General features: G+C 47.7%; 1 protein-coding gene across 8 annotated transcripts in view; it reads right to left on the bottom strand.

Annotated features, from left to right (window-relative positions):
* Positions 1-25,322, bottom strand: part of ZNF251 (zinc finger protein 251) — a 37,708-nt gene extending 12,386 nt beyond the window's left edge. Inside the window, exons 1-4 of one of the 8 annotated variants that reach the window (XM_010375194.2) lie at positions 24,346-24,475; positions 23,643-23,840; positions 23,142-23,271; positions 22,607-22,720 (exon numbers count right to left, since the gene is read on the bottom strand). In XM_010375194.2, the coding sequence (XP_010373496.1) occupies positions 22,607-22,720; positions 23,142-23,271; positions 23,643-23,675 (277 nt within the window). In that variant the 5' untranslated portion in view covers positions 23,676-23,840; positions 24,346-24,475. Of the gene's footprint in view, positions 1-4,814; positions 5,769-11,928; positions 12,346-15,223; positions 15,277-20,270; positions 20,743-22,606; positions 22,721-23,141 lie in introns of those variants that run through there. The other 7 variants (XM_030921344.1, XM_030921345.1, XM_030921346.1 and 4 more) reach the window with 7 other exon arrangements.
* Positions 25,323-26,119: the final 797 nt, after the last annotated feature.

Raw genomic sequence — 26,119 nt, forward strand, 5'->3', positions numbered from 1 at the left:
AGTAGAGACAGGGTTTCACCATGCTGGCCAGGCAGGTCTGAAACTCCTGACCTCAGGTGATCCACCCACCTTGCCTCCCAAAGTGCTGGGATTACAGGCGTGAGTCACCACACCCAGCCCAATAATTTTATTTTAAAATTAAAAATTAAATTAAATTCAATAAAGGATATGTCCTGACAGCTGCATTTTTTTTTTTTTTTTTTTAGACAGAATCTTTCTCTGTCACCCAGGCTGGAGTGCAATGATGCGATCTCAACTCACTGCAACCTCTGCCCCCAGGTTCAAGTGATTCTCATGCCTCAGCCTCCTGAGTAGCTGGGACTATAGGCATGCGCCACCAAGCCTGGCTAATTTTTTAATTTTTTTGTAAAGACGGGGTTTACCATGTTGGCCAGGCTTGTGTCAAACTCCTGGCCTCAAGTGATCTGCCCACCTCAGCCTCCCAAAGTGTTGGGATTACAGGTGTGAGCCACTGTGCCCAGCCTTGCAATTTAGTTCAAAAGCAAAAACAAAGTAGATGATGGGTCTGGTAGAGGGATAGTGGCATGGCAAATGTTAACACAGAACCTTGGTGGCGGGTGTATGAGTCTTCACCATAAAGTTCTTCCAAATTTGGTGTATGTCTGAAATCTTCCGTAACACACTGGGGGAAAAGTGCTGTACATTAATTCTAGATAATCCAAAACCTATGCATGATTGACAGGTCATAGGAAAAAGATGAGTTGGCCAATTACATTAGACTGAGCGTTAGAACCTATCAGACCTCAAACACAAACCACAGTAGGTAACTTAATACTGGCAGCAGTAACAATTCACTTGTATGTAATAAATTGTTGATAAAGGCCAGGCTGGGTGGCTCACACCTGTAATCCCAGCACTTCGGGAGGCTGAGGCGGGTGGATCATCTGAGGTCAGGAGTTCGAGAGCAGCCTGGCCAACATGGAGAAACCTGGTCTCTACTAAAAATACAAAAATTAGCTGGGCGTGGTGGCATGGCCTGTAGTCCCAGCTACATGGGAGGCTGACGCAGGAGAATTGCTTGAACCCGGGAGGCAGAGGTTGTAATGAGCTAAGATCGTGCCCCTGCACTCTAGCCTGGGCGACAGAGCGAGACTCCATCTCAAAACAAAACAAAACAAAACAAAAATGTTGATAAAATATTACTTAAGTCGGGTGTGGTGGCTCATGCCTGTAATCCTAGCACTTTGAGAGGCTGAAGTGGGAGGATCGCTTGAGGCCAAAAGTTTGAGAACTGCCTGGGCAAGATGTTGAGACCCCACCTCTAAAACAGACCCAGTGCAGCAGGCCTGTTCCTGAGCTGCCTCCACATGTGTTATCCTCTTTGACATGAGCTCCAACTGCCATGAGGACTCCGGCAGCCGCCTGACCTGAGTTCCCAACCCCTCCCTCTTTCCCCTGTGGGTCAGAGGCCACCGCTGCAAGCCCACCTGCACACAGCTGCTTGACTGGACGCAAAACCTGGACTGATTGCGGAGCAGGAGCCCTCCTTGTACGTGTTTGCTCCAAACCCTGCAACCCCTCTTCTCCACCTGGGCTTCCACCCACACCCTGGAACCCAGGAAAGGCAGATGCCCCAGATCCTCGCCCTCCATCCTCTCTCCTCCCGCCGACCTCCATGTGGCCTTCAGGCATGCCATGTACCCCCAAGATCTATAAGTAAGAAAATCCTTATTTTCCATCTTGTGTCTGATCACTGAAGAGGTTTTCTCAAGAGAAACAAAAGGAAAAAAGAATAAAAGAAAAAATCCTGGAAAAGCTAACACAGTTGCTGGGATGGAGTGCGAGATGCCTTTCAGCTGCGCCTGGCTGACTCAAATCACTGCCAGTGGGGATAACTACATCTGGGAACAGAGATGCTGCTAGGGTCTGTCCCACAGCCGGCAGAATTTTAGGCTGTACGTGCCAGATGCCTAAACTGTGCACCCTAAATGGCTGTTGGGCAGGTAGGCGTGGCTCTGTGTTTCCGACATCCTGACCAAGGAGGCACCCACTCAGACCACGGTCCCTCTGCTGGGACCTTCCCATGCCACACCTGCCCGGTGTTTTCCTTTGTCCCAGTGCTGAGCTGAGGGGAGCTCCTGGCTGTACGGACACCTCCCGCGGCATTCACAGGTATCCAGGTCTACTGCAGACCCAGACCATGGGCGATCCCTGCAGGGCTCGCCATGACCCCTTGCAAATATCCATGCTTTGTCCCTGTGCCTGTCGGCCCTCTCCCCCAACTCCAGGGGGTTTCACGGGTCTAATCCCTGGCATGGACTGGTGGGCAAAAGCAAATGCCCTGAGCACCCAGTCCCTGCCCCACTGGATGCTGGAGGCCGCCATCCAGCTCTTAGATGAGTGCAAGGCTCACAGCAACAGCATGGGCTGTACTTGGTGCCGCTGGTCCTGTGGTCCTGAGGCCTGGGGGCTGACCCTGACACCAGAAAATGATGGCGCTGGTGGGTGCTGACCCTGGTCCCACAGAGGCCACTGGGACACCCTGGAGAGGGAGGTGCTGCCTGCGAGGTAGGGACACACAGAGGTCACCCTCAGATTCTTCTGGCAATAATCTAAAAGGTCAAAATCACAGGGGACGGGGGAATTAGAACTGGAGACCAAAATTCCTCTATGGTAGAAAATTCGAATTTGCCTTAAGGGGTTTTGCAGGCCGGGCACAGTGGCTCACGCCTGTAATCCCAGCACTTTGGGAAGCCGAGGTGGGTGGATCACCCGAGGTCAGGAGCTTGAGACCAGCCTGACCAACGTGGAGAAACCCAGTCTCTACTAAAAATACAAAAATTAGCTGGGTGTGGTGGCGGGTGCCTGTAATTCCAGCTACTCGGGAGGCTGAGGTGGGAGAATCATTTGAACCAGGGAGGCAGAGCTTGCAGTGAGCTGAGATTGCGTCATTGCACTACAGCCTGGGCGACAAGAGTGAGACTCAGTCTCAAAAAAAAAAAAAAAAAAGATTTTGCATTGACAGAGTGAAAAGGGGGCTGACTCAGGGCATTTAGTACCGGGTCAGAGTTAGTGCTCACTCCCACAGAAATGTGTACTAAATTCCTCCAGGACACTGGCCCAGATCCCCCACATCTGTCCCTCAATGTGGCCAATCCCATGCCCATGAATCAGAAAAACCACTGATGACGAAGCCTCACCCGGTGGGGACGACGGGCGCACTCGGAGACTCCCTGCTGTGGATACTCAAGGCAAGGCCCGGACTCAACCACCCACCAGTGACAACAGCCAGAGCTCACTGTGGAGAGGCCCTGGAGACCACACCCACCTCCTGCTGAGTGACAGCAGACAGCGCGAGGGGTCTGTTGTCTCTTTGAATGTCACTGCTGGGGACCCTGGGACTGTCTCCAGTCCTGAAGAGGCTCCCCTCAGTCACATGGCAGCTCCGGACAAGACACGTGCAAAGGCGAGACATGGGCAGCTGCTCCCTGGTGCTCAGCAGTCGCCTGCTGAGGGCCCCCAGCCTGACTTCGACTAACCCTGGCCCCCCACAGTGGGACCCAGGCCTCACCATTATTTTCCCTGAGTACCTGGAAACCCTTCCCCAAATCCCAGGACTAAGAACCAGACCCTCATGGGCCCCCACGATGGGTGGGTGTGCCCAACGCCCTCATCACGGGGCAACCAGAAAATAAGCACCTGGGCTCACGCGGCCACATTTCTGAAGGCTGAGGACCCTTGACAGCCTGTTCTCACGGAACTAATACCCTCCCTCCTTTCCCGACTTGAGAGAATGGCAGCCTCCTCATCCCTTAGCCTGGGGACTTGGTAGTCCTCCAGGGACTGTCCCACTCTGAGGGGACAATTGCCTTTTACTACTCTATTAATTGGGGCAAGAAAAACTTTCAGTACTTTATAAGGGGACCCAAGTCACAGTAGTTTCTGAGGAGCCTACAAAATGTAAAAAGGGAAAGCTTTTAAAATAATGGGAATCACGAACAAACCCTCGGGAGTTCACCTTCCTTTATTTTATTTTACTTATTTATTTATTTTATTTATTTTTGAGACAGAGTTTCACTCTTGTTGCCCAGGCTGGAGTGCAATGGCACAATCTCAGCTCACCGCAACTTCTACCTCTCGGGTTCAAGTGATTCTCCTGCCTCAGCCTCCCAAGTAACTGGGATTACCGGCATGCACCACCATGCCTGGCTAATTTTTGTATTTTTAGTAGAGATAAGGTTTCTCCATGTTGGTCAGGCTGGTCTCGAACTCCCGACCTCAGATGATGCATCCGCCTCAGCCTCCCAAAGTGCTGGGATAACAGACGTGAGCCACCGTGCCCGGCCTATTTTATTATTATTATTTTTTGAGACAGAGAATTTTTTTTTTTCGTTCTTGTTGCCCAGGTTGAAATGCAGTGGTGCAATCTCTGCTCACTGCAACCTCCGGCTCCCAGGTTCAAGTGATTCTCCTGCCTCAGCCTCCCAAGTAGCTGGGATTACAGGCACCCGCCACCATGCACGGCTAACTTTTTTGTATTTTTAGTAGAGATGGGGTTTCACCATGTTGGCCAGGCTGGTCTTGAATTCCTGACCTCAGATGATCCACCTGTCTCAGCCTCCCAAAGTGCTGGGATTACAGGTGTAAGCCACCGCACCCAGCCTATTTTATTTTGTTTAAGACAGTCTTGCTCTGTTGCCCAGGCTGGGGTACAGCGGCATGATCTTGGTTCACGGGAGCCTTGACTTTCCAGGCCCAAGCAATCCTCCCACCTCAGCCTCCTGAGTAGCTAGGATTACAGGTGCCCACCACCACACCAGGCTAATTTTTATATTTTTAGTAGAGATGGGGTTTTACCATGTTGGCCGGGCTGGTCTTGAACTCCTGGTCTCAAGTTATCTGCCTGCTTTGGCCTCTTAAAGTGCTAGGATTACAGGCATGAGCCACTGTGCCGGGCCCCTCATGACCCTTTAGATGCCTCCATTGGCACTACTTTTATTAAACATCTGCCACCCACCTGCTCTCTCTTCTTCCATCATGCGAGTGGGTGCCCTCATGCTCCTGGAACAAACCTAAGTCACCAGCCCTTCTGGTTGCAGCTGCCCACTGGGAACCCGTCCACTTGCCACTTCCAGTAAAGACGGTGCACACCCCTCAATATCCCTTAAAACAAGGTGTGCTGGCCTGTGCCCAGCCATTAAAAACATGCTAAAGGCTAAGGTTACAAAACCACTCTCTCTCCCTTTAACAGCACAGTCTAGCCTGTACCCCAAATTAGTTCCAAAGAGTGGCGCTTACTTATTAATTACTGAAACTTACATGCCCAAGTTTCTCCAACAAAGCCCCCTCTAAGATAACAGAAATTATTGAAGATATTCCAATGGTCCCAGGTGCACACTTTGTGGTCCTTGGTTCGGCCAATATGTTTTATTCCATACCTATTACTGAGGAGTCTCAACCACAATTTGCCTTCATTTTCAAAGGAACACAATATCCCTTTACTCAGCTTCCAGCGAGGTCCCCAGTAGCCCAGCCAGTGCCCAAACCTCTGCAGACAAGACCTGGATGAGGCATCTCTTCCACACTGTCATTTACGGCATCGTATTGATGACCTCCTGTTAAAAGGTTCCTTCTGAATAAGCTGTTCACATTTACACACCATCATAACCCAGCTGAAAAATAATGGTGATGGCTGGGTGCGATGGCTCACGCCTGTAATCCCGGCACTTTGGGAGGCCAAGGCGGACGGATCATGAGGTCAGGAGACCGAGACCATCCTGGCAAACACGGTGAAACCTTGTGTCTACCTAGAAAAAAAAAAATACGAAAAATTAGCCAGGCGAGGTGGCGGGCGCCTGTAGTCCCAGCTACTTGGGAGGCTGAGGCAGGAGAATGGTGTGAACCGGGAGGTGGAGCTTGCAGTGAGCCAAGATCACACCACTGCACACCCCAGCCTGGGCGACAGAACGAGACTCTGTCTCACAAAAAAAAAAAAAAAAAAAAAAAAAAAAGGGTTATGGTATCACCCCACATAAAATACAGGGGCCAGTGCCTTCAGTAAAATTCTTGGGCACTGTCTGGTCAGGGTGCAGTAGATCCTATTAACTGTTAAACATAAACTACTGATACTGATACCACCCACAGGTCTTCGATAGACACATTCATTTGGATTCTTCATGTTTGGGAGACAAGAGTTTCCATATCTTACTCTAATACCCAGACCCTTTTATGCTATAACCTGTAAAGCAACCACCTCTCAGTGGGGAGGCCCCACAGCCCTCACCCAGCCTGGCAGGCAGCCCAGCACACCATGCCACCATGCCTCCAGGTCCCACTCTTGCGTGGAAGCTCTGGCGACACCCACTCTGCCTCATGGAGTCTGTGGAGAAAACATGGTCCACCTGGTTGCCCATAGGGTTCTGAACTAAATGAGCCCCAAAGAGCAGCTCAATATGCCCCCTAGAAAGGCAAATGCTATCCACCTATTGGGCACAATTAGAAACTGAGGGTCCCACAATGAGTGGAAGCAGCACCCCTGTGGACTCCAATCCCCACCATGCCACAGCTCAGGACACCTCCCACCCAGGACAGGTAGGTGCCGCCTTGCTACATGGAAATGGCACCTGTGGGACCAGGCTGACCTGACACAAAGGGTCTTCCCAAACTCCAGGAGGGTGTGTGGCTTTACTCATACCCGGCCCCTTGCTCATAGTGTTGGAGGACGTGGCCGAGTCAGTCGAATTGGCAGCCTTGTGATGCAACATGCCTGCAAGTCCAAACTGCCTTCTGCCCATAGATTTAGACTCAGTCAGGCAAGTGGAAACAGGACGGTTTTCTCATTCAAAGCAACCTCGGGGGGCACCTGTTTGTGGAAACAGGACGGTTCTCTCGTTCAGGGCAACCTCGGGGGGCACCTGTTTGGGAAGAAGTTGCCTCCTAGGGCTTCCTCACCTTAGTCTGTGAGGGATCACCATAAATGCAGGGTGATACTTGAAACAGCACCAGAGATGCACAGAGCAGCCCTCCCAGGGAACTACAAGGCCTTCCTGACAGGGGTGGCCAACTGGGGGCACACCATCCATCCGCCTGGATGGCCCCCATCTCATAGCGGATGACATCGCTCCAACTTCAACACGGAGAACACAGACCCTCCCCGCTGCAGACTCCCATCATGACTCTACCCCCAAAACTAGGATCACAAATCACAACTCCACCCCGCCACAAACTAGGATCAAAAGGGGTGCCTCTGCCCCAACTATGGACTCACAACTAGACTCCAACCTACAGAGCTCTCTACCAAATATAGAGCCCAGGGATGCTAGGAATCTTTTTTTGCTGAAATAGCCTATGCTTGACATATGAACTAAATGGAAACAAAAATGCCCAAAGTGCCGGAATTACAGGAGTGACCATGGCACCCGGAAACCTCATGTGTTTTGATGCTGTAATCCCAGCACTTTGGGAGGCCAAGGCAGGTGGATTGCTTGAGCCTAGGAGTTCAAGACCAACCTGATCAATATGGTGAAACCTTGTCCCTACTAAAAATACAAACATTATCTGGGTGTGCTGGAGCGCACCTGTAGTCCCGCTCAGGAGGCTGAGGTGGGAGGACCACTTGAACCCGGGGAGGGCAAGGTTGCAGCGAGCCAAGATCGCGCCACTGCACTCCAGCCTTGGTGACACAGCGAAGCTGTTTCAAAAAAACAAAAAGAATTTCATTATCTGGTCCCAATGGGAACAAAGTTTAGCTCTGAATCTTCTCATGTCTTCAAGAAACCATAAAAATAACAACAGAAAAATACAAACAAGCAAAATGAATTTTTTTTTTGTTTTTAAACTGCATTTTCAGGCCGGGCGTGGTGGGCTCATGCCTGTAGTCCCAGCATTTTGGGAGGCTGAGGCGGGTGGATCACCTGAGGTAGGGAGTTTGAGACCATCCTGGCCAACATGGTGAAACCCCATCTCTACTAAAAACACAAAATTAGCAGGGCGTGGTGGTGGGCGCCTGTAGTCCCAGCTACTTGGGAGGCTGAGGCAGGAGAATCGCTCGAACCTGGGAGGCAGAAGTTGTACTGAGCCAAGATGGCACCACTGCACTCCAGCCTGGGCAACAGAATAAGACTAAATATCAAAAAAGTAAAAATAGGCTGGCATGGTGGCTCACACCTGTAATCCCAGCACCTTGGGAGGCCGAGGCGGGCAGATTGCCTGAGCTCAGGAGTTCGAGACCAGCCTGACCAACATGGTGAAACCCCGTCTCTACTAAAAATACAAAATTAGCTGGGCATGGTGGTAAGCGCCTGCAGTCTCAGCTACTCAGGAGGCTGAGGCAGGAGAATCACGTGAACCCGGGAGGCGGAGGCTGTGACGAGCCAAGATGACGCCATGGCACTCCAGCCCGGGCAAGAAGAGCAAAACTCTGTCTCAAACAAACAAACAAAAACAACAAAAAACAGAAACAAAAAATAAATAAATAAAAATAATGAAAAAAAAAAAAGGACAACCGGAGGCCCTGGAGGCTGAGTTCCTCAGAAGTGCTGCCAAATGCAATGCCAAAAGGGAACAGTCCCAGTAGCCGGAAGGGGCCACAGAGAAGCAGCACCACAAACGCAGACGGGCCCGAGATGGATCTCTAAAGTGTCCAAAAGGAGCTGGCCCAACCCAGGAAAGAATATCTGTGAGCGGGGCCAATACTGACGATGGCAGAGCCCTGGGACAAGCCAACACACAAGCCTCAGAAAGCTCGGTGCCCAGGCCACAGCGGTGACAGCTCGTGGATAATGCCAGCAAAATGTAACTTGTGAAGGTACATGCTGGTGACCAGCTGCACAGAGGTACATGCACACTCATACGCACACACACATACTCACATGTGTAAACACGTATATACACACAGACGCAGATACACAAATACCCATACGTACAGAATCCACAGTCTCTACTCCAAATTTAACAAACACATAAAGAACCAAGAAAACAGAGCACATTTTTGTGAGAAAAGGAAATCAACCATCTGACCCTGAAATGAGTCAGATGTTGAAACTAACAGACAAGGATTTAAAAACAGGAATTATAATTATCCTCAGTGAAATAAAACAAAACAGGAAAATCTCGGGGAGTCAAAAGTCTCAGCAGAGACACAGAAATAACAAAAAATAAAATGATCATTCTGGAACTGAAAAACAGAATTTCTGAAATAAAGCATTACTTGACGGACTAACAGCTGAACGGGCACAATAAAGGAGAGTAAGTGAATTTTAATCGAGATGAACAGAAATTATCGGAAGAATACAGATAAAAATATTTTAAAAATAATAAACAGCCTTACAAATCTGTTCGATAATTCAAATGGTCACTTATAATTGGTATCTCAGGAGACCAGAGAGGGAATGGTACAGAAAGAAATGTGAAGAAATAATGGTCAAAAGTTGCCCAAATTTGATGGAAGACAGAAATCTACAGGATCAAGATGCTGTATGAACACCTAGCAGAGGAAAACCCAAGAGGCCAGTGCTGCAGCCCATCAGAGTCTACCTGCTGGGAACCGAACCAACAGGCAGCTCGCCTCGAAAGCAGGAGAGTGACCCACGACACACCACCAGCCAGGGATCCCGTGGTGACTGCTCATCGAAAGTCAAAGTCAAGGAGGCCAGAAAAGAGTAAAATAGCAGCTTTAAAGTGCTGAATGGGAAAAGGAAAAAAAAAAAAGCAAAATAAAGGTACTTTCATACACGAGAAAACTAAGAACTGGGGCAGCAGACTCGCACCACGAGAAATGCAAAGGTCTTTAGGCTGAAGGGAAATGATGCCAGCTAGAAACTCAGATCGTCAGAAAGGGATGAAGAGCACTAGAGATGGAAAATCTGGGGAACACGAGATTTTTTGAAAATACTTTATTTTTAGAGCATTTCACAGCAATATTAAGCAGAAAACACAGTTCCTACATACACCCCCCCACACACACCTCCCCCACTACTTACCTCCTGCAACACAGTGATACAGCATCACAGTGAATGAACCCACGCTGACACATCATTACCATCTAAACTCTGTTTAGGGCTCCCTCTCGGAGCTGCATGATCCATGGGTTTTGCATCCACCTCTGCAGTACTATACAGACTAGTGTCACTGCCCTGAAAATCCTCTGGCTCCACCCTGCTTCTCTGCTCCTTGGCACTGCTGACCTTTTTGCTCTCTCTAGTTTTGCCTCATCCAGAATGTCATATAGTTGGAATCATACAGTATAGCTGTCTGTTGGTAAACAAAGGGGATTGGGCCCGAGATCCCCCACATATACCCAAATCCATGCATACTCAAGTTCCATAGCTGGCCTTTCAAAACCCACTTACATGAAGTCAGCCCTCTGGACATGTGGGTTTCACATGTGTTTGGTTGAAAAAATCCACATATAAGTGGACCTGGGAAATTCAAACCCATGTTGTTCAAAGGCCAACTGTATAATCTTTTCAGACTAACTGCCTTCACTTGGTAATGTGCATTTAAGGTTCCTCTGTCTTTTCATAGCTTGGTGGCTCATTTATTTTTATTTATATTTTATTTATTTTATTTTTGAGATCGAGTTTCACTTTTTTGCCCAGGCTGGAGTGCAGTGGCGCCATCTCGGCTCACTGCAACCTGCACCTCCTGGGTTCAAGTGATTCTCCTGCCTCAGCCTCCTTAGTAGCTGGGATTACAGGTGCATGCCACCAAACCCAGCTAATTTTTGTGGGGTTTCACCATGTTGGCCAGGCTGATCTTGAACTCCTGACCTCAAGTGACCCGCCCGCCTCGGCCTCCCAAAGTGCTGGGATTACAGGAATGAGGCACCGTGTCCGGTCAATCATTTCTTTTTAGCCCTGAATATGATTCCATTCTCTGGATATGCCACTGTTTATTTACCCGCTCATCTACTGAAGAACATTTTGGTTGGTTCCGAGTTTTGGTAATTATGAAATTATGAATAAGGCTGCCATAAATATCTGTGTGCAGGATTTTGTGTGCACATAAATTTTCAATTCATTTGGGTAAATACAAAGGGACAAAATTGCTGTATCACATGGTAAAGGTATGTTTAGTTTTGTAAGACTGTCGAACTGTCTTCCAGAGTGGCCACCGTTTTGATCCCCCACCTGCAATGAATGAGAGTTCCTGTTCCACATCCTGGCCAGCACTGGGGGTTATCAGTGGTGTGGATTTTGGCCATTCTAGTAGGTGTGCAGTGGAATCTCATTGTTTTAATTTGCAATTCCTTACAGACATATGATACTGATCTCACAATGCCCGCCTGTCATCTGGGTATCTCCTTCCATCTGGAGTCGATTCAGGCCTTTCACCCATGTTTTAAATTGGGCTGTTCGTTTTCTTGAGTTTTTTTGCGTATTTTGGATAATGGTCGGTTATATGTGCCTTTTACAAATATCTTCTCCCAATCTATGGACTGTTCCTCATTTTCTTGACATTGTCTTTTTTTTTTTTTTTGAGATGGAGTCTGACTCTATCACCCAGGCTGGAGTGCAGTGGCTCAATCTCGGCTCACTGCAACCTCTGCCTCCCAGCTTCCAGTGATTCTCCTGCCTCAGCCTCTGGAGTAGCTGGAATCACAGGCACCTGCCACCACACCCAGCTGGTTTTTGTATTTTTAGTAGAGATCCCAAAGTTGATGTTGCCTTTTATAGAGCAGAATTTTTTAATTTTAATGAAGTCCAGCTTGTCAATTATTTGTTTTTTGTTTTGTTTGTTTGTGTTTTTGCGACAGAGTCTCACTCTGTCGCCCAGGCTGGAGTGCAGTGGTGCTGTCTTGGCTCACTGCAACCTCCACCTCCTGGGTTCAAGCAATTCTCTGCCTCAGCCTCCCAAGTAGCTGGGATTACAGGCACCCGTCACCACGCCCGGCTAATTTTTTGTATTTTTAGTAGAGATGGGGTTTCACCATCGTGGCCAGGATGGTCTTGAACTCCTGACCTTGTGATCCACCTGCCTCGGCCTCCCGAAGTGCTGGGATTACAGGCGTGAGCCACCACACCCGGCCTGTCAATTATTTCTTCCATGGATTGTGCCTTTGGTGTTGCACCTAAAAACTCACTGTCAAACCAACGTCATCTCTTTTTTTCCTATATTATCATCTAGAAGTTTCATAGTTTTGTGGTTTACATTTAGATGATCCATTTTTCTATGGAATGAAATGTGTCCTGCTCACCCCAAATTCACAAGTTGAAGCCTCAATGTGATGACGTTTGGAGACGGGGCATTTGAGAGATCATTTGAGTTAGATGAGGTCATGAGGGTCGTCATGGCAGAATTAGTGCTCTTAGAAGAGATTCCGGAGAACTTGCCCTTTCTCTCTCTGCCATGTGAGGACACAGTGCGAAGGCAGTCATCTGTAACCTAGAAAGAGAGACCCCTCACCAGAAACTATATGCTAACACACTGATCTTGGACTTGTAGCCTCCAGAACTGTAAGAAAATAAGGCTGGGCATGGTGGCTCACGTCTGTAATCCCAGCACTTTGGGAAGCCGAGGTGGGCAGATCACCTGAGGTCAGAAGTTCAAGACCAGCACGGCCAACATAGCAAAACCCCATCTCTACTAAAAGTACAAAATCAGCTGGGCGTGGTGGTGGGTGCCTGTAATCCCAGCTACTCGGGAGGCTCAGGCAGGATAATCACTTGAACCTGGGAGCTGGAGGTTGCAGTGAGCTGAGATCATGCCACTGCACTCCGGCCTGGGTGACCAAAGCCTCCATATGGAGGGGGACGGGGAGGCGGAGGGGAAGGGGAGTGGAGGAAAGTTAGTGTTTTAAGCACCCAGCTTGTGGTATTGAGTCTGAGCAGAATAAGACACATTAATTTTTTGTGAAGGGTGTCTAGATTCTCTTTTTTTGACATGCGGATGTTCAGTTGTTCCAGCACCATTTGTTGAAAAGATTATCCTTTCTACATTGAGGTGTGTTTGTTTCCTTGTTAAAGCTCAGTTGCATATATTTATGCAGGTTTATATCTGGGCTCTCTGCTCTGTTTCACTGACCTATTTTTTCTGTTTTTTTTTGACCAATACCGCACTGTCTTGATCACTGTGGCTTTACAGTCAAAGTACTGAAATTGGGTAGCATGGGTCTTTCGACCTTGCTCTTCTCCTTCAATACTGAGTTGACTATTCTGGGTCTTTTACCTCTCCTTATAAACATCAGAATCAGTTTGCTAATATCCACAAAATAACCTGCTGAGTTTTTTGGGGTTTTTTCTTTAGAGACACGGTCTTGCTGTGTCAGCCAGGCTGGAATACAGTGGCATGATCATAACTTACTGAAACCTCAAACTCCTAGGCTCAAGCAGTCCTCCCACCTCAGCCTCCCAAATAGCTGGGAATATAGGCACATGCCACCAGGCCTAGCTAAACAAAAAAATTTTTTTTGTAGATATGGCGTCTCGCTATGTTGCCGAGGCTAGTCTTAAACTCTTGGGCTCAAGCGATCCTCCTGCCTTGGCCTCCCAAAGTGCTGAATTATAAACCACCACAACTAGCCCCTGAGATTGTGATTGAGTGTGTTGAATCTATAAATCCAGCTGAGAAGGACTGACATCATGATAATACTGAGTTTTCCTATCCATGAACAGAGAATATCTCATTTATTTAGTTCTTCTTTTATATATATATATATATATATATTTTTTTTTTTTTGAGACGGAGTCTCACTCTGTCCACCAGGCTGGAGTGCAGCGGCGCGATCTCGGCTCACTGCAAGCTCCGCCTCCTGGGTTCACGCCATTCTCCTGCCTCAGCCTCCCTACTAGCTGGGACTACAGGCGCCCGCCACCGCGCCTGGCTAATTTTTTGTATTTTTAGTAGAGACGGGGTTTCACCGTGGTCTCGATCTCCTGACCTTGTGATCCGCCCGCCTTGGCCTCCCAAAGTGCTGGGATTACAGGCGTGAGCCACCGCGCCCGGCCTTCTTTGATATATTCTTATCAGTCTTGTATTTTTCCTCATAGATTTTACACATATTTTGTCAGACTTACACCTAAATATTTTATCTTTGGTGGTGCTAATGTAAATAATGTGTTTTTAATTTCAAATTCCACTTCTTCATTGCTAGTATAAAGGAAAACGATTGACATTTGTATATTAACTTTGTATCCTGCAACCTTGCTACAATCACTTATTAGTTGTAGGAGGTCTTTTTGCTGACTCATTCTGATTTTCCACACAGATGATCATCATTTGTAAACAGTTTTATCTCTTCCTTCCCAATGTGTATACCTTTTATTTCCTTTTCTGTCTTACTGCATTAACTGGGACTTCTGGTGCAATGCAGCAGTGGCGAGAGGGGATATCCATGCCTTGTTCCTAATCTTAGTGGAAAGGCTTTAAGTTTTTTTTTTTAACCATTAAGTATGATGTTAGCTGTAGGTTTTCTATAGATGCTCTTTATCAACTTGAGGAAGTTCCTCTGTGTTCCTCGTTTGTTGAATTTGTAATCATGAATCGAGGTTGGCTTTTGTCAAATGCTTTCTCTGCATCTACTGATATGACCACGTGATCCTTCTTCAGCCTGTTGATGTGGTATATCACATTACATTAATTTATTTCCTAATGTTGGACTAGCCTTGTAAACCTGGGACAAATCCCACTTGGTCATGGTATGTAATTCTTTTTATACATTATTGAATTTGATTTGCCAATATTTTGTTGGAATTTTTGCATTTATGTTCATAAGAGGCGTTGGTCTGTAGTTTCCTTTTCTTGTAATGTCTGGTTGTGGCATTTGGGTGGGTAACGCTGACCTCATATAATGAGTTAGGAAGTATTTCCTGTTTTTATTTTCTGGAATAGATTGTAGAGACCTGGTATAATTTCTTCCTTAAATGTTTGGTAGAACTCGTAAGTGAACCCATCTGAGCCCAGTGGACTCTATTTTGGAAGGTTATCGTTGATTTGACTTACTTAACAGACATAGCCCTATTCAGATTGTCTATTTCTTCCCATGTTTGAGATTGTGTCCTTCAAGGAATTGGTTCATTTATCAAATCTGGGCACAGTTGTTCATCTTTTTTTTTTTTATTACCCTTTAAAAGTCCATGGGACATCTCTGTAGCGATGTCCCCTCTTTCATTTCTGATATTAGTATTTTGTGTCCTCTCTCTTCTTTTTCTTAAGTCTGGCTAAAGGTTTACTGATTTACTGTTTTTTTTCAAACCATCTTCTGGTTTTGTTGATTTTCTCTATTGTTTTCCTGTTTTCCATTTCATTGATTTCTGCTTGAATTTTTATTTCTTTTCTTCTACTTTGGATTTAATTTGCTCTTCTTTTTCTAGTTTCCTAGAGTGAAAGCTTACATTATTGATTTTAGATCTTTCCCATTTTCTAATACATGCAGTCATCAATGCTATACATTTCCCTCTAAGCACTGCATTCACAGCATTCCACAAATTTTGGTAAGTTTTATTTTCATTTTCACTTAATTCAAAATATTCTAAAATTTCTCTTGAGATCTCTTCTTTGACCTGTGCTATTTGGAAGTGTGTTGTTTATTTGCCAAGTACTTTAGAATTTTCTAGCTATCTTTCTGGTTTCATTTCTAGTTTAATGTCATTGTGGTCTGAGAATAGACATTGTATGTTTTCTATTCTTTAAAGTATGTTAGAGTATGTTTTGTGGCCCAGAATGTGGTCTCTAATCTTAGTAAATGTTTCATGTGAGCTTGGCAGGAATGTGCATTCTGCTATTGCTGGATGAAGCAGTCTACAGATGTAAATTATTCCCAGCTGACTGATGTGATGTGCTGTTAAATTCAACTACATCCTGCTGGATCTGTCCACTTATGATAGAGGGTCCTGGAGTCTCCAACTGTAGACAGTGATTCATCTATTTCCCCCTGTAGTTCTATCAGTTTTTGCATCACATATTTTGTTGTTGTTGTTGCTGTTGTTTGAGACAGAGTCTCGCTCTGTCACACAGGCTGAAGTGCAATGGTGCAATCTTGGCTCACTGCAACCTCCGCCTCCTGGGTTCAAGCAATTCTCTCCTGCCTCAGCCTCCCGAGTAGCTGGGATTACAGGCATGAGCCACCACACCCGGTTGATTTTGTATTTTTAGTAGACATGGGGTTTCTCCATGTTGGTCAGTCTGGTCTTGAACTCCCGACCTCAGGTGATCCACCCGCCTCAGCCTCCCAAAGTGCTGGGATTACAGGCGTGAGTCACCATGTCCAGCTGGTTTTGTTGTTTTTAGAGCTAGAGTCTCACTCAGTTGCCTCGCCTGGAGTGCAGTGACGTGATTATAGTTCACTGCAGCTTCAACCTCCCAGGCTCAAGTGATCTGCCCGTCTTGGCCTCCCAAAGTGCTGGGATTATAGGCATGACTATCACACTTGGCAACCTCACTTTTTTTTTTTTTTTTGAGATGGAGTCTCACTCTGTTGCCCAGGCTGCAGTGCAATGGTACAATCTTGGCTCACTGCAACCTCCACCTCCCAGATTCAAGTGACTCTCCTGCCTTAGCCTCTCAAGTAGCTGGGATTACAGGCACACTCCACCATGCCTGGCTAATTTTTGTGTTTTTAGTAGAGATGGGGTTTCATCATGTTGGGCAGGCTAGTCTTGAACTCCTGACCTCAAGTGATCTGCCCACCTTAGCCTCCCAGTGCTGGGATTACAGGTATTAGCCACCATGCCTGGCCAACCTCACATATTTTGATGCTGTAGTTAGGTACATACACCTTAAGAACTGTTACATTTATCATCATGTAATGCCCTTCTTTACCCCAATAACTTTCCTTTCTCTGAAGTCTGCTGTGTCTAAAGTAGTAAGATATTTCTGCTTTCTTTGGATTACTATCTTTCTCCATCCCTTTACTTTTAATATATATGTGTTTTTATGTTTAAAGTGAGCTTCTTTTTTTTGTTCATGGCAAGATCTTGTCATAAGAGAGCAGGTTTCTTTTTTCTTTGCAATGGGGTCTTGCTCTGTTGCCCAGGCTGGAGTGCAGTGGTGCAATCACAGCTCACTGCAACCTCAACCTCCCGGGCTCAAGCGATCCTACCACATCAGCCTCTTGAGTAGCTGAGACTTACAGATGCACAGCACCACACCAAGCTAAGTTTTTTAACTTTTTGATGAGATGAGTTATCACTATGTGTTTAGGCTGGTCTCAAACTCCCAGGCTCAAGGGATCCTCCCACCTCAGCCTCCCAAAGTGCTGGAATTACAGGTGTGAGCCATCACTCCTGGCCAAACTTGGTTCCTTATAGAAAACACAGTTGGGGCCAGGCACTGTGGCCTGTAATACCAGTGCTTTAGGAGGCCAAGGCAGGAGGATTGCTTGAGGCTCAAGAGTTTGAGACCAACCTAGGCAAAACAGTGAGACCTGATCTCTACAAAAATAAAAAAAGAGCTGGATGTGGTGACATGCACCTGTAGTCCCAGCTGCCTGGGAGGCTGATGTGGGAGGATCGCTTGAGCCCAGGGGGTCAAGGCTGCCATGAGTCATGATCAAGCTACTGTATTCTAGTCTGAGCAACAGAGTGAGACCCCCATCTCTAAAAAAACAAATTAACTTTTTAAAAAGGGGATTATTGGCTGGGTACAATGGCTCATGCCTGTAATCCCAGCACTTTGGGAGGCCAAGGTGGGTGGATCTCTTGAGACCAGGAGGTCGAGACTAGCCTGGGCAATATGGGAAAACCCTGTCTCTACAAAACACAAAAATTAGCCAGGTGTGGTAGTACATGCCTGTAGTCCCAGCTACTCGGGAGGCTGCGGTGGGAGGATCACTTGAGCCTGGGAGGTCAAAGCTTTCAATAGACTGGGACTGTGCCACTGCACTCCACCCTGGGGGACAGAGTGAGACCCTGTCTCAAAAAAAAAAAAAAAAAAAAAAAAAAAAAATTAAAAAGGTGATTACTGATGTTGCTGAATTAACATCTACCACATCTGTTACCATTTTCTACTTTTTGCCCTTGTTCTTCATTCCTATTTCTGTTTTCCATGCTTTTGCTACCTTTTGTGGGTTTACCTGAGCATTCTATTATATGTAATTCCATTTCGTATCCTTTTTTAGCATATCAACTATACTTCTTTTTCTTTTTTTGAGACAGAGTCTTGCTCTGTCGCCCAGGCTGGAGTGCAGTGGCCGGATCTCAGCTCACTGCAAGCTCCGCCTCCCGGGTTTACACCATTCTCCTGCCTCAGCCTCCTGAGTAGCTGGGACTACAGGCGCCCGTCACCACGCCCGGCTAGTTTTTTGTCTTTTTTAGTAGAGACAGGGTTTCACCAGGTTAGCCAGGATGGTCTCGATCTCCTGACCTCATGATCCGCCCGTCTTGGCCTCCCAAAGTGCTGGGATTACAGGCTTGAGCCACCGCGCCCGGCTACACTTCTTTTTTAACTTTTTAAATTGGTTTGCAATCTGCATTTAGAGCTAATCCAGGTCCACTTTCAAATAACAATCTCTTGGAAGCCCTGTCCCATCTACTAATGAATCTATCGAAGGCACTCTTCCTTTCTGTTACGGTGTTTTTGCTCTCTAGCATTTAAAAAATTCTTTAAATTTTCTTTTATTTTCTTTTTTGTTTTTTAAGAAAAACGATCTCGCTAGGCTGCCTAGGCTGGCCTTGAACTCCTGGGCTCAAGCAATCCTGCTACACTATGAGTTGCAAATACAGGTATGTGCCACCACATCCAGCTTCTTAAAATTTTAATCTCTCTGCTTACATTATCAATCTGTTTTTGTATACTGTCTACTTTTTCCATTAAAGCCCTTACCATATTAATCATAGTTTTAAAAAAATTCCTGATTACTCCAACACTCCTGCCATGACTGACTCTGGTTCTAATGCTTGTTCAGTCTCTTCAGACTGTATTTTCTGCCTTTTAGTATGCTTTGCAATTTTCTGTTGATAGGTAGACATGATATAGTGGGTAAAAGGAATTGCAGTAAATAGGGCTTTCACCATGTTTTCAGGTGTTGGGGTGGGAAAGTGTTCTATGACACTATGAGTAGGGCTCAGTCTTGCCGAGCTTGTGTCCCTGGACTATGAACTTCCCAAGTGCTTTTCAGTTTCCCCCACCCACCATCAGGTGGGACAGAATATCTAGAAGTAGCCAGTGTTAGGTATTTCCTTTCCCCCAGATAGGTTAAGTTCTGATAAAAACACCAGCAGGTTAGGCCCTGGTAAAATTGTTTCTCCTGAGGGCAGGTCTTGTTAAGAACAGAATGGTATATTCCAAAGTAGTTCCTTTTCACTTCCTCCTGCCAGAAGCACAAGGAGATTTTTCTCTGATATTCACTGTCAGTACCTAATAGAGCCCTTGGAGGTAAAACTCACAAAAGCATGGGGTCCTCCCATGACTGGGTCTCCCTAGAGTTTTTTTTTCAGAGTTGTCCACACTGAGCCTCTAGCAATTTGCCAATTACATTTTAGGCTTACCCATCTGGCCACTGGTTCCCTGGGAGATTATTGCTCACAAGTTGTTGTTGTGATTCTTTTTATCTGACTGTTTATCTCTCCAATTTTTTTTTTTTTTCTTAGACAGAGTCTTGCTTTGTCACTCAGGCTGGAGTGCAGTGGTGCAATCTCGGCTCACTGCAACCTTCACCTCCTGAGTTCCAGCGATTCTCCTGCCTCGGCCTCCTGAGTAGCTGGGATTACAGGCATCCACCACCACGCCCAGCTAATGTTGTGTTTTTAATAGAGACAGGGTTTCACCATGTTGGCCAGGTTGGTCTTGAACTCATGGCCTCAACTGATCCACCTGCCTCAGCCTCCCAAAGTGCCGGGATTACAGGTGTGAGCCACGGCGCCCAGCCATACCTCTCCAGTTTTGAGAGCGGTGACTTGTCCTCTGACCTCACACCTCTCTGATAGAGCTAAGATTTGTTGATTTTTCAGTTTGTTCAGCTTTTTACTTGTTAGGACACAGTGATGAATTCTAAGCTCCTTACATGCCAGAACAGCTAAAATACTATTTTTTTTGGCCTTTTTCCTTTTAATTTTTTATACACTATATAACTGTTTAAAACCAAAACTATAACATTGTCTTTCTGAGTTTAAAATGTATGTAGATGTATTACACATAACAACTATAACAAAAAGGATGGGAGGGATGGTTACAAGATTTCTGGATTTATGTGAAGTAGTACATAAATGAACTGTAAGTAAACTGTGGAAACTTATGTATACTGTAAACCTTAGGAAAATCACTGTAAAAAATAATGCAAAAAGATTATGTAAAAGGCAAATAATAAAATTTAAATGGAGTTCTAAAAAGTATTCAAATAACCCAAATAAAGGCAGGAAAAAGGAATTTAAAAAACGGAAGAGATAACTGTAAATAAAAAATATTATACACGAGTGTATTCCTGAACCGTATCAACAATTACATTAAACATTAACAGACTAAACACTACAATTAAAAGACAAAGATTGTTAGGATGAAGAAACAAGACCCAATTGTATGATATCTGCAGGAGATTCACTCTAAGTGTAGAGACACAGGTTGAAATTAAAAGGATGAATAAAGATATACTATGCTAACAGTAAGTATAAGAAGGATGGAGTGGCTACATTAATATTAGATAAAATATATTTCAAAACAAAATGTATTACCAGAGACAAACAGGAATTCTCTTATCTCTCATAATGATAGTCATAAGTGCAAATGACCCTTATAATACAGCTTCAAGATACATGAAGCCAATACTACAAAAATTAAAGGGAAGAAAAGACAATTCCACAATCATACTTCTGTATTTTAACACCCCCCTCTCAGCAACTGAAAGAATAACTAGACAAAAAAAAATCAGCAAGGATACAGAAGACATGAACAATACCATCAACCACCTTAACTGATATTTATCTAACCCCAACATGTCAGAATACACATTCTTTTTCAGTGCACATGGTATTTGTACCAGGAGAAACCACATTTGGGATCATAAAACAAGAAGCAACAAATATGAAAGGAATGAAATAATACAGAGTATGTTCTCTGACCACAATGGAATTAAATGACAATAACAATAAGATAACTAGGAAAACACCAACTATTTGGAAATTAATGCACGTTCAAATAATTATTGGGTCAAAGAAGAAATCACAAGAAAAACTAGATAATGTTTTGAACTATAATGTTAATGAAAATGCAACATATTAAAATTTTGTGAGATGCACCTAAAGCTGCACTTTGAGAAAACGATATAACTTTACAATAGTCTTAGCTCTTACATGTAGAAACCAAAGGCTTTATTCAACCAATTTTGAATGTGCACAAATATGGGGTATATTTTTCACGAGCCTTTCTGAATAAACTAGAAGACAAGCTCCAGCCGACCAAGAGACGGGGAAATTTTTAGTAAAAGGACCAGAGGTAAACAATTATTAATAACATACTTAACTGCAGATAAAAGACAGTAACAAAGCTGTGGACATGAGTGGTAAAGTGTTATATGTTCTGAATTGTTTCTATAATATATATATTATAGAAACAATATAACCAATAAAAACTGGGAAAGGAATGAGGAGGAAAAGGGAGAAAAGTAGAACAAGCTTATTGACTGTCTCAGTAACTGAGAATCAAAGATAATACTTAGAGCCGACATATCAAGTAGTAGATGTATATTCAATACAACAAAGGTAAACATTAAAAAAAGAACACTACTGGTCAGGTGCAGTGGCTCACACCTGTAATCTCAGCACTCTTGGAGGTCGACATGGATCATTTGATCTCAGGAGTTTAAGACTAGCTTGGGTAACATGGTGAAACCCTGTCTCTACAAAAATTTAAAAAAAACTAGCCAGGTATGGTGACATGTGCCTGTAGTCCTAGCTACTTGGAAAGCTGAGGTGGGAGGATTGCCTGAGCCTGGTAGGGGGAGGTTGCAGTGAGCCAAGATCGTACCACAGCACTCCAGTTTGGGTAGTAAGGGTAAGACTCTTTCTCAAAAACAAAAAAAAAGACTACTACTGACTGGTTGGGTGTGGTGGCTCATGCCTGTAATCCCAACACTTTGGGAGGCCGAGGCAGGCGGATCACGAGGTCAAGAGATCCATACCATCCTGGCCAACATAGTGAAACCCCATCTCTACTAAAAATACAAAAATTAGCTGGGCGTGGTCGCGGGTGCCTGTAGTCCCAGCTACTCGGGAAGCTGAGGCAGGAGAATCCCTTGAACCAGTGAGGTGGAGCTTGCAGTGAGCCGAGATCGTGCCACTGCACTCCAGCCTGGTGACAGAGTGAGACTCTGTCTCCAAAAAAAAAAAAAAAAAAGACTACTACTGACTAAAATTGGCAAATGAAGGAGAGAATGGGGTGAAGAATAAAAAGGACATGGTAGGGAACCAATATCTATTATCAAAAGGAAATGTGTGTTATATAAAGAAGAGAACTAAGTTGTTATCAAGGTAATCACCAAAACAAAAACACGATCAGAAAAAATATATGTATTTTTTAAAGCAAAGAAACAGACCAGCAAGATAAAACTTCTAAAGCATGTGCACATGCTCACATTTGTCGAGCAGGCTGTATCTGTGAGACTGCCCCTGGAGGAGGCCATTAACATGAACACCATGCCCCAGCTGTCCCACACTTGGAGCCTCTTAAGGCAGGATTGGGAGGCTGTTCCCAGGATTAGCATCCCATCAATTCTCACCTTTCTGGCAGCTTTTCAAGATCTCTGGTTCCTCAGCTCCCAGAAGATTCAGGACCCAAAGTTCCTTCCCCTGCTCCAGCTGGGAGATCAACTCCGGCTTAGGGACAGGGAATCCTGTTGAGGATGAGGACACTGGTGAGTTGGCATGGCCTGGGGAGCTGGGGCAGGACACTGCCGACTGGGTCTTCCAGGCCAGGTGGGGAGAGATGTGCCCTGTGTGCACATGTGTACGCCTGCATGTATGTTGGTCAGGGGAGCCCGTGGGCTGAGACTAAGTACTGAAGGAGAATCCACTCATTAGCTCTCCTGCCACTAGAGGGACACCAGTGGGGCCACTGGCAACAGGGAGTGAAGTCCCTAGAACTGAGGAGCAAGGCAGGCTTTTCCCATGGGACATGTTCCTTCTGTCGAGATCAGACTGATACTTGGGGACAAGGGGCAGGACCCTCTTCTTTGGGATCCAAAGAGCCAAAGCAGCCTCCCAAGCTCCTTAGAGGTCCCCACTGCGAACCAGGCCAAGTGCAGAGAGCCTCACCCAGAGAGGCCACGTTCCCATAGTTCTCCAGCATCACATCTCTGTAGAGCGCCCGCTGCTGGGGGCCCAGCTGCTGCCCCTCCGCCTGAGAGAAGTACACAGCCACATCCTGGAAGGTCAGCGGCATCTCCTGCAACAACACATCGCCGCTGCCCGGGCCATGCCCACTGGGCAGCAGCCTGCACTAAAAGGACTCTGACCTGGTGGAGCCCCACTACCCAGAGCCCTGCAGTGGTCAGTATGAACTGTGTATCAGCAGGTCCCTGATGGGGCAGCTCAGAGCTCTGAGGACCAGCCAACTTCAGCCACACGGGGACCCAGCTGAGCTCAGAGCCCCTCTCCCTGTGGGAGGGCGAGTCTACATCTCCGAACCCTTTCCTCACGGTTGCTATGAGCCCCTGGCTGGCCTTACCAGTTGCAGGGCTCACGGCTCCAGAGGACAGCAGCCTCTGACTGGGATGGGGATGAAGATGAAAAGGTGGGCACGGAGGATTAACTCACCTGGTGCCCTGGAAGCTGGACTGTGGTTGACATTCTGTGCGCAAGGGCTGCTGTGGTTTCCAAGAGAAGACAGGAGACTGCCCTGGCCTGAAGTCTCCCCCAACTTACCTTCAGTGGGGAGAACTCAGGCTCAGCCCCACTCAACCAGGGGTGTGGAAGGATGGCCAGGAGGCAGAAGCTGACTGCTGGTGTGGCCTCCTGGGTCGTGGGAAGCAGGTCACTATGCAGCATAGGCCGACGTGCCCTACTGCTCAGCGACTCCTGAAATCCCAGAACGGCCGGAGCCAGAGCCCGGGGGGGGGGATCCAGGGACTCCCGGCTAAGGGGAGAAAGCTGGCAGTTCCCGTAGTCCAGACCTGCTGAAGGCCCTGGAAATGGGGTGCAGGGCTGTTCTACCTGCCTGAGCCAACCTGGGGCAAAGAGCCACGTGAGGGTGCCCCCTCACCAGGGTTGAGGATGTCAGAGGGAGGCCACGGGGGTGCTGCCGAAGGCCCCAGGCTCCGGGGAGAGGCCGGAAGCCAGCTGTGGTCCTCAGGCCGGCCTCCTAGGGCCGCGCCGCGGTCGCCTCCTCCCGGCCTCTGCAGCCCGTCGGTGGCTCCCGCGGCACCCAGAACAGGCCCCTCCTGGACTGGCCACCGCCTCCCCGCGCCCTCCCCGCCTGCCCGCCCGCTTGGCGTTCCTTCCTAGTCCAACACTGCCCCACCTGTTCGCTTGGCCCGGGGCAGCCACGGAGGAAGCGCCGAGGAGCTGCGCAGCCGCGCCGAACCAGGAGTGGACCCGCCCACAGCACCCGGTCCTGAGCCGGGGAGGGGGCTGGCCCCCGAGGACGAGGGCGGGCCGGCCGAGCTGCGCACACGCAGACTTCCCCGCCCCCTGCGGGGCCTCAGTGCGCCTCGGAGAGCGCCGGGAACCGGAAACCAGCCGAGGTCCCGCCCGGATCCTTCCTGGGCCGCTCTGGGGTGACGGGAGGCCCGCGCCGTCTATGGTCGGCAGGCGAGAGCCCGCGGCAGCTGAGCGGAGGGTCTGGGGCTGTGACGCTGCTCGTCCGGGCCGCGCCCGCCTCGCCCCAACCCTAAACCCCCTCCCGAACCTTAACCCCGCTGCGCTCCCGGTTCCTCCGTCGGTCACCACACATCATGTGTCCCGACTCACCATAACCACCAGAGAGTCGGTTATGAAGATGTTACAATTATTGGGACTCAGAACACAACGCCCCAAAATGAAGGCCTGGGAGGCAGTTTCCCTCCGACCTTCCCAGCCCTCCAGTCTCAGTTCTGTTCTCCCGCGAGGCTCCTCACAGAGTGAACCCCTTTTCCCCAAGGCGGGTCACAGACACCAGAATCCCCAAGCCAGTCATACAACCTAAAAACATGACTCTGATGTTCTCCCGCCTTTCTGTGTGAAAACTGGCGGTAAAGGCCGGGGGTGGTGGCGCCTGTGATCCCAGCTACTCGGGAGGCTGAGGCAGGAGAATCGCTTGAATCCGAGAGGCGGAGGTTGCAGTGAGCCGAGATGGCGCCATTGCACTCTAGCCTGGGTGACACCATCTCAAAAATAAATAAATAATATATGCATTTATTTGCCTTTTCTCCGAAAAGCTGCCTTTTATGAGTTGGTTTTCAGCGAACTTCCAGACAGCAAACACCAACTTTCCCCTAGGCCTCTACACAATAAAGCTGGCTCAGGCAGCCTGCTTTTATTCCCTTATCTGGCCCCACCCACATCCTGCTGATTGGTCCATTTTACAGTGAGGGGAGTGCTCTTTTACAGAGAGCTGATTGGTCCGTTTGACAGAGTGCTGATTGGCGCGTTTACAATCCCTGAACTAGACAGAGTGCTAGACAGAAAAGTTCTCTAAGTCCCCACTAGGTTAGCTAGATACAGAGTACCAATTGGTGTATTTACAAACCTGAGCTAGACACAGAGTGCTGATTGGTGTATTTACAATCCCTTAGCTAGACATAAAGGTTCTCCAAGTCCCCACCAGCCTCAGGAGCCCAGCTGGCCTCACCCAGTGGATCCCGTACGGGGGCTGCAGGCGGAGCTGCCCGCCAGTCCCCAGCCGCGCCTGCACTCCTCAGCCCTTGGACGGTGGATGGGACCGGGCGCCACGGAGCAGGGGGCGGCGCCCGTCGGGGAGGCTCGGGCCACGCGGGAGTCCACCGCGGAGGGGGGGCTCGGACATGGCGGGCTGCAGGTCCCGAGCCCTGCCCTGGGGGTGAGACGGCTGAGGCTCGGCGAGAATTCGAGCACAGCGCCGGCGGGCGGCACTGCTGGAGGACCCGGTGCACCCTCTGCAGCTGCTGGCTCGGGTGCTAAACCCCTCACTGCCGTGGGCCGGCGGCACCGGCCGGCCGCTCCGTATGCAGGGCCCGCGCCCGCGCCCGCCGGAACTCGCACTGGCCCGCGAGCGCCACTGCGCAGCCCCGGTTCCCGCCCGCGCCTCTCCCGCCACACCTCCCCGCAAGCAGAGGGAG

The sequence above is a fragment of the Rhinopithecus roxellana genome, chromosome 17 (assembly GCF_007565055.1).
Source record: "Rhinopithecus roxellana isolate Shanxi Qingling chromosome 17, ASM756505v1, whole genome shotgun sequence".
Classification (NCBI taxonomy): Eukaryota; Metazoa; Chordata; class Mammalia; order Primates; family Cercopithecidae; genus Rhinopithecus; species Rhinopithecus roxellana.